Source organism: Physeter macrocephalus, chromosome 4 (genome assembly GCF_002837175.3).
Source record: "Physeter macrocephalus isolate SW-GA chromosome 4, ASM283717v5, whole genome shotgun sequence".
NCBI lineage: Eukaryota > Metazoa > Chordata > Mammalia > Artiodactyla > Physeteridae > Physeter > Physeter macrocephalus.
Window position 1 is genome coordinate 98,049,658 of NC_041217.1, and position 14,984 is coordinate 98,064,641.

Below are 14,984 nucleotides of genomic sequence, written 5' to 3' on the forward strand. Positions count from 1 at the left end.
TTCCCTTATCTTTGTTTTCCAGGTTTCACTAGTGGTTGATATCATATGCATTCTTACAGGGAGACAGTGGATAAATCAGTACTTTTCCATGAAATCAAAGATTACATACAAGAAGTAGAGCAGTGGCATGTAACAAGTTTTGCTGGGGAAAGAAGGTAGAAAATGGACAAAATAACATAATTGTTTCAGAGAACAGAAATCTTAAAACGTAGGAAAATGTTATTCAATATAGAGTGAGTGTAATACATGTCCAGAGCTTTGTTTACCATTGCCTATTATATTTGTCTTTTAAATACTAGTTAGCTTATGGTATACTAAAGGTTTATTCTGAAACCAAATATTCTTGTGAAGTGTTAAACTACAGTTAGCTGCTGCTGTGAGATGAAAAATCAAGATGTGAAATTATAAATTTAGTAATGATGTAGATTGTATACTATTGTTCTTAGTAATATGTATTTGGTATTACAGATTATTTTTGTTAATTACTTTGCATTTGTATTCTTGGCACAAATCACAAAAATAACAATATACCTATTTAAAATAGTCTTTGGTTGAATTAGATATTGACCTACATACATGTAAGTTGTAATTTCATCAGTTGGAAAATTACATTGAATCATATTTAATAGATAGCCCCCCCAGTATGGAAGCTACCCAATTCAAATGTAACATGCACATGTAATTTATTAGGTGTCCCGAATGTGCTGGCATTGCTGGAGGAGAAAGCCAGCACTTACTTGAACATACATTCAGAGGTCTCGCCTAAGCTTTATATGTTCTAATGCTATCCAGTGCCAACCTTTTTTCCATGCTAGCCATTCTTATAATATTTTGTAATTATGAAGCTTTTAAAATGTTTTCAAAGGACTTTCATTTACACAACCATTTTTTCCATACAAGTGCACGGAAGAGTGTCAAGCATATTATGTTCAGTGAACGTCCAATGATTTTCCAAGACCTCTGAAAAGCGTATTGACAATTCACTTTGTTTAACATGGCCCAATGTTTTCCCTGTATTTGCACACTGCTGCCAAATGAGCTACTACATCACCAGTATCATTGTATTACTCTCATAGTTTAGAATCTAAAATTATTCTCCCCTGATGGTGGGATTGAAACCAAATGCTTCAATTTAATTTTAACACCCTTCTAATCTGCCCTCCTACATACTTGTGGGACCTTATTTCCCATTCTTTCATTCTATATTTATTGAGTTTACAAGATTCTGGGTTAGGTTCTCCTGGGTTCACACACACACAAAAAATACATCGTCCCTGTCTACAGGAGCTTGCAATCTAATAGAGAGGGAAAAATGCAAAATGCCATTAGGTAAACTCAAGGAGAAATAGATAAACTGCTAGCATAGCACACAGGGTGGAGAGATGACTTCCATTTGTAAGCATCAAAGAAGTTTTTATGGAGGCACTGGCATTGGTAATAGAGATGAAGACTGGACAGGAATTAAGAGACTAGAGACGGGAAAGCACATTTCATCACAGTGAACAGGCTAGATACATACAAGGGGTAACTCCTTTGACTAGATCATAATGCACACAAAAAGAAATAGTAAAGGTGGAGAAATGTATCATTGCTAATTCACAAAATGTTTTAGTGTTAGGCTAAAGTATCTGAATTTTATTCTAAAGTTGGTGGTACCTGAAATCTAAAGGGCCATGTGAATAAAATATGTTCCCCTCACACACACAGGGAAACATATAATTAATTTTGTGTCTCCTTTTTGGTTTCTGCTCTTCTCCTGTTTCAACCTATACACCTTATATACTCTAAATTATGTTGACAGTAGGACTGCAGGGTAATTTATTCATATTTTAACCCAAAGTACCCAGCACAGTCTCAATGGTTCACTGAATGAATGGATAAATGGATGAATGAAGAGATGGATAAATGTTAGTATGAATAGAAAGAAATGATTGCTTTATTCTAAATGCTGCTACAGAAAATTCACAGTAAAGACAAAAGCATATGAAAGCAATGTTTATGTAAAGTATCACACGAAGACCAGCAAGTCCTCCTTCTGTTGAGGGAATGGTCAGATGCTTGATACTTTCACTTGCATTGAAAATAGTAGCTTCATCACTGGTCACCCTGCATTTACTCTTGCTTCCTTATAATCCTACCAGAATCAGCTTTATAAACAGGAATTACATCATTTCATTCCCGTGTTCCAAACCCTCCAGTGGTTTCCTACTTTATTTAGAATAAAATTCTTCCCACAGCTTATGGAAGCCCTCCTTGATCAGGCCTCTGCCTATCTCTAGCCCCCCTCTCCTCTTCTCTTGCTTGCTTTCTTCCACGCACATAAAGCCTCCCTTCTACTCTTCAAGTGCATCAACTTCAGCTCCTCTGTAACAGTACCTTCTGCCTGGAATGATCTGCCTCAAGGTCTTCACATGCTGTCTCATTCTTATCCTTTGTTTTAGCTCAGATGTCATCTCATCATAGAGCCCCCTGTGCCCCTCCGTCCCCACCTTGATCTTCCATTTCTCAGCCCCCTCACCTCATAACACTCTCATTGATATATCTCTCTTCATAGCCGTTTTCACTATCATATAGTTCACTTACTTGTTTACCTTTTATTTTTTATCTTCTGCCAACTGAAATGTACATCCCACAAGGGCAGTTCCGTTATCTGTGGTTTACTACAGTGCCTACAGCTGGATTTAGTACACAGCAGACAATATTTACTAATTGAATGAACCAATGCAAGCTAGTGCCGTATTTTTTTTCCTATGCCATCATTATTAAAGTCCCAGAAGAACATCCTGTATTCAGTGCCTTGCTGTCTGTGCCAGATCCTTTCTCCTTAACCCCTTTTATTCTGCCTTTTGCCTTCATCATTTACCTGCACATGTCATCTTTTTACTGCTCATTGAACTCCAGATCCCCAAATCTGATTACCTACCTTACATTTCTCTTGTATCTGACATTTCTTTTTTTTTTTTTTTTTTTTTTTTGTGGTATGCGGGCCTCCCTCTGTCGTGGCCTCTCCCGTTGCGGAGCACAGGCTCCGGACGCGCAGGCCCAGCGGCCATGGCTCACGGGCCCAGCCGCTCCGCGGCACGTGGGATCCTCCCAGACCGGGGCGCGAACCCGGTTCCCCTGCATCGGCAGGCGGACGCACAACCGCTGCGCCACCAGGGAAGCCCTGACATTTCTTGAAATGATCACTTCTTGGCTGTATGGCTCAGAAACATCTTGATTCTCATGAAACTCTGATGATTCCTCTTCTGGCTTTAGTTCAGGTTGTGATTGCTGCCCCTTTAAAAAATAAATGGTTCATTCTATTTTTACCCAGGTTTGTGTTCTTTCTCTAGAATTTCGTCCATCATATGACTGTATCTAATCCCAAGGTGTAGGGCCCTCTACTAAGGTCTAGGTGTTTATCTCCAAATGCCTCTGAAGGTATTCCCAGTTGGTAAAGCTGTGGTGGATTTGTAGTTAGGTTCAAATCCCGAGAATGTGATCTGTGTAACTTATCTCAGTCTCAGTTTCCTCAGCTATAAAATTAAAATAATACCTATCCTGTGAAGATCCAGAGAGATAACATATACATGGCCTCATCCAAAACCAACCACATGTTCCTGGGGCACTCGATAAATGTTTGTCTTTATTATCATCATGAATTCTATTGAATATAGCCTTTGTCAATACCAAAGATAGTTCTTGACTGCATGGTAATACAACCAGTACTCTATATAAAGAAGCTATATTTTTGAATCGTGCATTTACTTAAGTGCTAAAATTGTTTAAAATAAACTCTACTGTATGTTTTAAGTTTGCACTGAAGTATGCCTACAGCCGATTGACAAGGGAAAAAAAGTCATAAGATGGATATCAAAAAGTAACATTAATGAGCTGCTAAAGCTAAAATTACAGGAACTTATGAAATTGGTTAAACATAAAAACCATTAAACTGTTTACTGAAGCTTCACAGATATACTGCAGCTAATGAGCATTTCTGCTATTTAAATAAGCCCAAATTGAACACACATTACATGGATACATAATTAGTCATGGCAGTCAAACACACATAGACTTACTTTTAAAGCTCTATTTAGGGAATCTTTTCCATTTGATTTATTTTGTTAATTAAAATATTTTTCAGTATTCACTTATATTTTAATAATATTGTTTTCACAAGTAGTGTAATTTACTTCTGGCTTTCTATTTGTTTTTATTTATGCTTTAAATGCAGCAAATGAGGATTTTATATTAAACATTTTTTAACCCCTTTCTGTAATTATTTATATCACTTGAGGGTATCATCCAGCATTTTAAAAAGTTCTTTCACTGAGAAGTATACATAAAATATTTCAGTAGCCTTTCCACTTTTTTCACTGTCTCCTAATTATCAAGAGATATTAGGCACCCAAATGTGCATAGAATTATGATGATTATGGTCCAAATCAGATTAAAGGATGATCTATTCCTTCAAGGAGTTTGTAGTCGTAAGTAGATGGTATCATTGAATATAAATAAGCAAATCAAAGTGCAGCATTTGGGAATCCAACTGAGAATTTGAAAACAATCCCCATATATTTTCCTCAAGGACACTGACCTCCTTGAGGAGATCTCTTCCAGAGAAAATGAAATCAAATCTTCAAGGAGTTTAGTGTTCTAAATAGATGGAATTATTGCAGAGAAATAAGCAAATCAAGGTGAAGTGCTTAGACAATTTTAATTCTGAATTGATTAGTTGGTCAGTTTAGGAAATGAGAATGAGACTCCCTATAGAATACAAGTAAAACAAAAGGAGTTGCTACAGGCTATTATTGACATCCATCTTTTGTATTTAACTTGGGGAGCCTAAGCTTGTCTTGGGCATGGAGGGAAAGAAAATTAAATCTGTACTTTTACACTGCATGAATTCTACAAGCATATCCAAACTGAGCATTATTTAACCATAGCAGTAGGAAAGTCAAATAGTTAAATCAATCAAAAGAAATTAGCCAAGTGCCTAGTCTTCTCTAATCAGTGTGTTTGTCACTGTAGAGACTTTCTTTAGAAGCTTTGGGAAGCTTTTGGAAAATACTTGGGTTTCTTCTCTACAATGAGCTGATTCTCTAATTGTGGAAATAAGACCTACAAGAAAGATAATTGCTGCCCCTCCAACCCTAATCTGCTTCATTTTAATTATTCCCATGGTTCCCAATAGTGAAACTTTAAGAGACTGTTTTTGGCCTATTCCTGGCTTTTTCTTTCCCTCACACCAAGGGTCAGTGGCAAGGAGAGCTTTGGAGTGAGAAATAACTGGATTCATATACTGGCTTTACCACCTCTTGGCTGTATTTAGGATGCTAATACCTACGTTAAAGAGTTGTGCTGTGGTCTAAATGAGACTACTATATGGAAATATTCAGCATCATGTCTGCCTCACACAAGGGATCAGTGAATGCTGATTGCTTTCCTTAACATTCTTCATTAGGTGAGGATGATATAAATGAGATGTAAGAAGTAACTAGTAGAGAATTTCCTTTGGTTGAATTGTTAGAACATGGTAACTGACTGCATGTTGAGATAAGTGGAGAGAAAAGATTCAAAGATTATGCCAAGACTAAGATCTATTTCTAGGTTTTTTTGAGAAGGAAGAATAGGAAAAAGCAGCAGTGAAGGTTAAAGAGTGATCATGGAGGCAAATGGAAAAGCGGAAAGTGTGGTGTCCTTGAAGCCAAGATAAGGGACTTTTATGAGGAGGAAGTGGTCATCTGTTGAATGCTACTGAGAAATCAAGAAAGACAGTGCCACACGTAGGGTGAGACAGTTGAGGCACCGACCTGCCCTTGCACGATCTTGAGCCTAAGGACCTTCTTAAATCTTGTTCTCTGGGTGTCTCACCCCACCCCACCCTAGTTCCTGAAGTGAGGTGATGACGGGAAGGGTCACTGGATGTGGCAATCTGGATCATCTTAGTGATAAGAGTTTCAGTGAAGCTTTGGTGGTCACAATGAATAGGAGACGTGAAAAAACAAGCTTACTAATAATTGTGAAATGTGAAAATCCCAGAGGAAGCTTGTGAACTAGGTTTTAGATGTGACAATTTAGAAGGGACAGTAGAGCATCCACACTGGAATCTCTAACAGGCAGCTAGAAGTGTCAGAATAAAAAAGCAGAAGGTAATGTTTGAGGTCATTTCCAGAGAGATGAAGTTAAAAGCACAAGACAACTATAATTTCTGACACAGAAAAGTGTAGTAGACAATATTTGAGAGCTGGGAAGAGGATGATGACAAGATGAGGAAGAGCCAGATAGAGCCTAAGGACAGTTTAAAAAGAAGGAGAGGCCGGATAGAGTAGCATTCCGCAAATCAGAGAAGGAGATCAAAATTACCGTGATTCATCTATGGGATGCTATAGAAAGGCAAAAAGGAGGAGAAATGAAGTCACGGAATTTGGTGACCATAGAGACCATATTTTCATAAGAGGGGTACACTGGAAGGAATAATTGTGTGGTAAAAAATGTAGGTAGTGTAAATTACTCCAGAAATTAGATAAAGGAAGATGTAAGAATGGCAGTGAGAAGAGAGAACCAGGTTAAGACCAGTTTTTCAACATAGGAGATGAGAGAGGAGAATATGAGAAAGACAATAGTCTAAAAAGAATCAGAGGTACTTGAGGTTCTGTAGGAGCAGGAAGGTACAGTATCAAGGTTGACTTTTGAGGGAAAGAAAATGATGAATTGTCATTGTCCGCTCCATTGTGTTTGGGAATGGACAGCATATTGATTCGAATACTCAGAGGCAGAAGGGAGGTGTGAGAACAAAGCTCGTGCCAACCAGACGTGATATTCTTAGTTGAAGGCATTCTGTGGTTCTGTCCCCTCCTTACCCCAGGTTATTCTATTTAAACACAGCTCTGATATCCTGGCCCTGTAATTAGAATTTATTTGCTCTTGCTGAGATTTTGCTTTCAGCTCTGATTTACTGAGATTATTGCCTCAGCTCGCCTTTTTGTTTCATTGTGCTTTGGTCTTCTTGGCTAATACGTTATGTAAAATTAAACAACAAGCACATTGATGAATTCATCTGTTTTCAAGATACCATTTTACTATAAATGTTGAAATTTTTTATTCCCCCCATTGTTTTATAGCATCTCAAACTCTCCAAAGAATACTAATAATCGTTCTTCATTATGATTTCTGTTGTATTGTTTTATTGCTTATGGAGAATTAATTTATATTTATGTACTAAAATATAACATTCTTGACATCTTTTTATAAATACTGAGAAATATACTTGTCATATGCTTGTGGGTTTCTCTTCTACATATATGACAGCACAGCTACATCAGTTTAATTGACCTTGGCAATCTGCATCTGCCAGTGATGTGTCCCTGAGGGACGGTTTCTGCAATTTTAAGCTGTGGCTTATTGAAGAACTTGTGTGTCACAATACAATTAAGTCTATATAAAAAAATCATCTCATGCATAACATTAAGTTGACTAAAAGTTCCTATTTCCAAACCATTTCTTGTTTTAAAGCTACCTCAGAGTGTCTTTGTTTTTTAAATAAGCTCATTCGAACATAGTAGTGATTAAAGCAGAAAATTAACATAAATCTTGAATGTTTGGTATGAATTAAGGATGTTTTCATTCCTTTTAAAGACTGCATAAAATTCCAGGCACCATAACATTTAACACATTTCTATCCTATTTGCAGAATAATATAGACTGTGAATAAGCACGTTTTGGGATTCTTTTTCAAGTTCTTTTTCTGTTCATCTATGGAACTACCAGGACATATGCTGCAGTCTCCAGCAAGATGCAATCTCATGGAAATCTGTGGGGAAACTGTGTGTGATCATAACAGAAAATCCCTCTTTCCCCGCCCCCATTATTTTATAAACAAGAAAGAAAATAATACAATCCTTCTATTAATATTCATTTAACACTTCATAGGATATGGCAAGCAGTTATTTGGTTTGCAAATGTAAATATACATTTTTCATCCCCTTATGCTTTCATTCCTTCCAAGCTAGATAAAGGCAAAACAGAAGATATCCTTCTGAGACTTATTTTTATTGTATTCCAAGTTAAACGTATCAGCAGAGATGTAAGAGAGCCGTGAGGAGTCCATAGAAGGATAGTTACAATGACGAGGAGGATGAAAGTCCCTCTAAGAAGAAGCAGCTAAATAAATGAACTCCTTCCTGACAAATTATGAATAAAAGCATATAGATTTTTTTCAGTGAATCCTTAATTTGAGTTCTAAGTTAAATACTTTGGAGCTTTAAAAATATGATTAAGTAATAGAAATAGCTACATTTCAAAAGAGTCATCGAAATCGTGAAAGTGTTATTAGGATCCACAATCAGAATCAACAAAGTTTCAAAAAATTAATTAATCCCCTCTCTCTGTCTCTCATGTTTAAATATTGAGTCCACTGTGCCTACAGGGAAACGATCCTAATCATTTGATGTTCAAGTTGTAATGAATAGTCATTCTTGTGTTAGCTGCTTAGTGCCACTGATTGAAAACATTTCTGACCCACTAAAGCATCGCTTATATTCTTATAAGCTGTCCGTGTTCTATTTTTTTCAATTTTTTCAATGATCCTTTATCATTTGGACAAAGAAAAAGTTAAAATATTAGATATTAAAATGCAAACAAATGACCTCTGTTTTGATTGATGTAAGCTTTGCTATACTATTTAATAACATCATAACCAATTGCTTGATCTCTCATTTTTTCTGTTTATTTCTTAAATGAAACTATGAACATGTTAAACTTGAAGCCCTCTAAAAAGAGTAGGGGGAAAATTAAATAGGTGATTTTCAAAAGGGGGCTGAGATCATTTTTACTGTGAGAGAAAAATTCTGTTTTGGAATACAGTGTCATAGTTATTTGATTATTTGTGAGGTTAGTTGCATGTTACAAATGATAGAAAAATTAAAAGTTTATATTCAGGTCTGACTTCAAGTTATAATTGAGTTAAATATTGAGGAAAGAGAGCATATTTTAAAAAGTAAACATGAGTATGTATGAATGTTTAGAGACATAAAGTAATATAAAGTGTATCCAGTGGAAAGACCCATGAGTAGAATAATGCTTTTGAATTCACAAATAAATATTCCTAGGTTGGCTTATAGTGTTGGTGCTAAATATTTTAAGAAATGCAAGAATTACTTATTAAACTTCTAGTAACGTCTACTATTTATTGACTGAGTTAGTGATAGAGCTCTAATATTAAAGTGAATCACACCATATGCATTTGTAAATCATAAAAAAGTTATAAAGCACATTACTCATGAACTTCAATTTAATTCAGCAAGCATTTATTCAGCACCTACTATTTAAGGTGTACTGAAGAGTAGATTCAAGTTTTGCGAGACCTGAAGCCTATATAACTTGAGGACTTTCTATAAGAAAGAAAAAAATTACAAATTCAAATTTAGGCCTTGAAAGAGGCCCGTGCAAGTGAGGGACCCTGAAGCTTAAGCTTCAATAACTTCACAGTATATATGTCTTTGACTCTAATAGCTGCTGTGGGAAATCAAAGATAACTAAGGCATAATCCCTGCATTGCTCAAGCTTAGAGTGAAATCTGTGCTAATCTTCAAGGATATTCTTGTAAAAAAATGAGGAAAATGTATAAAAGAGCTTTGATCTCCTAGTGAAATAATTTTGAATTCCTTCTCATTTAAAAACCATCTTTATTTCAGATCTCTATGTAGGACAAGGTTGTATCAAAGTCTTGGACAAATAAGGTCATTTCTTGTACAGGAGAATTATTTTTTACCCCTTGCATGTGAGTGTGTGTGTGTGTGTGTGTGTGTGTGTGTGTATGTCTCTATACCATTCAATGATGGTGTGTTACAGTTACCATTATTATAATAGGTTGAATTGACGAGCCATGCTCACTATCGACGTTTTGCAACTCAGGTAATTGTCAACAGATGGTAGTGATGATCTGTTATGCAACGGGGAACAAATGCTAAAGGTCTCTTTTCATGTGACCTTTAAAGACAATAGAAAAATCTTCTCAGAATGCCATTCTGTATTGAAAATAATTACATGAATATTTAATTTTACTCTCAATGAAGGGTGAAATTGCATCAGAGATACAAACAATAGAAGATTTTTAAATAAAAACCTGAGCATGATGGCATTGATCCATCTACTCATCATCCATCCATCCATCCATTGAATTGAGTGTCTCTTATGTTTTAAGTGCTGTGCTAGGCTTGATGGCACAGTGGTAAGCAGCATAGCATGGACACATTCTTGTTCTCATGGAACCTACAGTCTTGTGGGGAAAACACAATCAACAGTAGTCCCTTAATAGTTTTCTAGAATTCTAATATTCTTCAAGTAGAAAGCTACAAATATGCACCAGGGTTTTATTTTTATGTTTTTTTTTCTATTATTGCTCAGAAAAAAATAATTTTAGAATAACATGGTTTACATTTGGCTATTTTATTTTAAACTTAAATCATTCATCTATTCAACAACTAATTTTTGTATTCTAAGAACTTCCAATATTTTCTCCTTTTGTTTATATTGTTATATTTTCTTTTCAATTGGAGTAAAAAATAGCTCCCTTAGTCTATCTTGAGAAGCTGTGCTTAAAATTCATGATATGAATACCTGGAAAGAACATTTTATCTTAAACACTGGCTCAGTTTGCTCCATCATATATGGTACTGTCTACCTTTCTTCATTTCTTCTCTAGATCAACCCCTTAATCTAATTTAGTTTCTTTTATCTCTTCCAAATATCCAGATCGTGTGATGAGTGAGTTTCCTTTAGGTAATTTTTCTTAAAGGGACTCAACCTCTTCCTTTTCCTGACATGTTTAGATTCATTGGAACACAGCATATTTAGCAGATAATTTAAATCTCTTTTACAGAGCAATTTCCACAAGGAACTAATGTTAATGGTTGCATTTGTAGATTTTTACAAAATAAAACAGAAATTGCTGGCTAAATGTAACTGTATTCTGGGTCCATTAAATCGCTTAACATTAAGTGTAAGTAATTTGATGGAAATGTAGAAGATATTGTCTTGTTTGGTTCATAAAACTTGCTGTGAAAGGAAGAGATTGGCAGTTGATTCAAATTCACAATATAACTTACATCTATGTTACACAGGAATAAATTAGGGATCATACGAATAGTAACAGATTTGTGAAAATAATGGTCATGGACAAAGTTTTAGAAAATGCGTTTTATAACCATTAGAATATTTAAAGGACTGTAGTCTGCCAAACTTCTTACACATAAATACCAGATCTGAAACATTGCCCAAATCTGTGGTGTTTAACACCTACATGTGAGTTTTATTTTGAATTGGTTAAGTCAGTACACTTTGAATGTGTTGTTAACTAAGATATTTCATTAACTTTCCATTTTTATGGTTCATTAAAAACAGTTGCTTGAATCCCTAGAACAATAATTACATCATAATTTTTCTTAATTTTCAAATTATTTTTATGTGATGCACAGATTAGTCATTGCCTGTTGTCTTTCACTTTTTTCCAGTAAAAGAAGCCTTGAGCCCTATAAAATTTAACAGATGGGATCTCCCAGAAGTAGATCCAGAAACTATGCAAACCAGTGAACCATGGGTGTTTGCAGGTGGTGATGTTGTTGGTATGGCTAACACTACAGTGGAATCCGTGAATGACGGAAAGCAGGCCTCTTGGTACATTCACAAATATATACAGGTAGGTGTTTGCCATCAATTTCAGTTAATTTTTTCCAATGGATAAGTACTTCTTTATTTTTGCTACTCATTCATATGAGCATTTCTATAAGGTATATAGTAACTATATATGCAATAGGTCACATACATATTTACTTGGATAAAATTTTTTAAATGTGGACTGGATAGTAGACCTGTTTAGGTGATTGAAAATTCATTTGTGCATTTCTACCAGTGGAATACTATGAAGTTATTCATCCTGTATTCAAAATATTTATCAATGCTTAAAGACATAGATAATACATTTATCAAATCTGGATGATATGCAGTATGATATAGAATCTATATTCCTAATAATCTTGCATAGTCCAGAAAATTATGTTGTCTGTCCACGTGGATCAGTGAGTTCCTATTCACTTCTTAAATTATATGCACCTAATTGAAAAGAAAACAAATATTTTATAAATTTCAATTGTAATTATTTTTTCACTATTTGCTGTCATGATACAAATGCAGAATGTAAAAATGGTAAAATATAAAGTTAAACGTACTCTGGTACAGTAATTTTGTGCTCTTGGGGACAAAAGCCATATCTACTAGATTTCAGTTGTCTTACTTTTTGACAAAATGCTCTGTTCTTTTCTTGCTCTATAATTTAACTAAATGTAGACACAGTGACCTCATTTACATAAAATGTTTCTGGAAAAGTTTGCTCTTGTAAATAAAATCCTTATTTTTCTTTCCTATTCAAGAAAGGCTCTAAATTCACGGTATAATTCCTGCCTCCCTTCTTTTGGTTTCTCACATGCTAGCAAAATTCACTTTGTCTTTAATGTTTCCTTGAATATTTTTCTTCCTCTTTGTCACCACCATTTAGTCTATTCTGGTTGTTCTCTACTCTTTCTGTAATTCATCCATGACTACTTACTTACTAGGTAGGGCCTGGACTTGGTACTGATTACATCATATTTTTTATGTTCAGTTAACCATCCTACTCCCACCTCACCTCGGCATCTCTGAGTAGTGGGTCTTGAGATGTTGGCATCTGGGCAAGAGTGTGGTGTGGTGTCCCATAGAGGTAAAGCTCTAAGAATGGGTGTAAACCACAGCCTACTGGTTGTGCATAGAGACAAAGGAGGCAGCGTTTTGAGGAGATGATAAATCTAAAATTAAGAATTCTGTCCAAATCATTCATAAATCAAAAGGGACTACGCTAGGAAGAAAAGGGGAAAAGGAATGCAATTTTAACAGACAGAAATCTGGGAGTACAAAGGAGACATGTCGGTAGTGGTTTTGGCTCTAGTTGCTGCAGCATCTGTATTTTGGAGAGTCCGTATGGCCTCAGAAATTCACAGCAGGAACAGTTCAAGACAACTACCCAGGATGGACTCCTGTTTTGGCTTTTTCACTTTTTCTGTCCCAAAACTCTTTTAATTTTCTCATTCTACTCTTATTTCTTATTTTCATAGTGTTCTCCCAAGGCTCCCAAGTTCATAACTCCATAATCTGTATCGCCAGTAGGGCATTCTCTTCCATGATCCAGCTGTCTGCTAACATCTTCACTTGTCTAAACTACATTTCAAATTCACCACTCCATTTGGATATATATCTTACCTACACTTCAAACTCACTTCTTTTAAACCAAACATGATCTCCTAAACTTGTTTCATCTCCAGTATTTAACATTTCTGATTCCTAGAGTCAAATCCTCTACATCAATGGTCCTCAAACTCTGGATTACTCAGACTAATAAAATTTTCAAAATCAATCTGGAAACCAATATAGGGCTGATTGCTTCTTGTTTTGCTGAGTAACAGCATTAAAATAAACACTCAAACACAGAAATTATAATATTTACTCGCATTTATTAATGAGAAAGTTTATGAGAAAAGTAGGAAACAGCGCAGTCTCAGAATAGAGATAATTCTTAAGAAAACACAGTTGAAAGATTTATGCTAGTGTGTTAACACACCTATTTTTCTCATAAAACAGCACTGCTGTACACACCCTTATTTATGAGTTATTTATCTAAATTTTCTTTTCTTCTCTGTCTCATATATGCCTGGTCAATTCTATCCCTGTAAAGACGTTCATACACTTATTTTAATTTGCTTATTTTTTGTGTGAAATACGATTTTTGGTTGACCAGACATATATCTCACTGACCAGTCTGTTAACTCCTTGAAGAAATGAAAGTAGACCCAGGAGAAGGGAAAAGGCTTTTGTGCTACGCCAGATAAAACCTAGTGAAGATGTGAGTTCAGTTTGCAGAAGTGAAAATGGTGGGAAGGCGGAGATGCTAGAGAGATTTGAAAAGGTAAAATTGAACATAGGCAAGTGGAGAATGGCGTGTGTTATTGTTTTCTAAATATTTAAATCCATTTGTAGCTTTTAAATTCAAAGACATAGAGAATGTTTACTATATTTTTTGATGATGGTGGTTTTGTAGTGCTTCACAATTATCATTCAGAAAGATTCTTAAGGGTATTTTTTTTTTTTTACTTCACTGTTATCTTTCTACTTGAGAATGGCGTGTGTTATTGTTTTCTAAATATTTAAATCCATTTGTAGCTTTTAAATTCAAAGACATAGAGAATGTTTACTATATTTTTTGATGATGGTGGTTTTGTAGTGCTTCACAATTATCATTCAGAAAGATTCTTAAGGGTATTTTTTTTTTTTTACTTCACTGTTATCTTTCTACTTCCCTGAATCTGATAAATGTATGCTGATAAAAATGAGCAATCATTTTACTTAGTTTCCACTTACTCATGAAAGGAAAGACACAGACTCTTAGGTATTATGAAAAAAAAAAGTGCATGTACTTTAAATATATATTGCTAGGAATGATAATGTTTAAAATATAAAAAAAATTAAAAATTTTTGACCAGTAAAAGTTTTGGATTTGGCTGAAGAATTCAGATTTGTCAAAGAAAGTATTGAATGGCATTTTAGAAATGTAGTAAAAACAGAAGGTAGATAAAATCTCTGTCAGGTAAAATGAACACTTTCACTATTCTGCGAGGGTGTTGGATACAAAGTGCTAAGCACTTATGAGACTAAAAAGGAACATATAGACAAAGTAGGATTTTTCTCTCTTTACACTGTCAGTAACTTAGTTCTGGCCTCTGTCACCTCCTAAAATTGCCCCCAATTTCCCCCTGTCAAATCCAAGGCCCCTATGCCGCAGCCAGAGTCATCTTTCTAGAATACAAATTTGATCGTAATTTCCTCACTTAAAACCCTTCAGAGGCTCCTCTTTATACTCAAGATAAAGTCCAAACTCCTTAGCTTGTGATACCAATTTGAATTGCCCCTAACACATC

At 35.2% G+C, this 14,984-nt stretch overlaps 1 protein-coding gene across 1 annotated transcript in view; it reads left to right on the forward strand.

Annotated features, from left to right (window-relative positions):
- The window catches only part of DPYD (dihydropyrimidine dehydrogenase), an 840,387-nt gene that overhangs the window by 394,522 nt on the left and 430,881 nt on the right, over positions 1-14,984 (forward strand). The window contains exon 12 of the mRNA XM_024119602.3: positions 11,496-11,680. Coding sequence (XP_023975370.1) covers positions 11,496-11,680 — 185 coding nt within the window. The remainder of the gene's footprint in view (positions 1-11,495; positions 11,681-14,984) is intronic.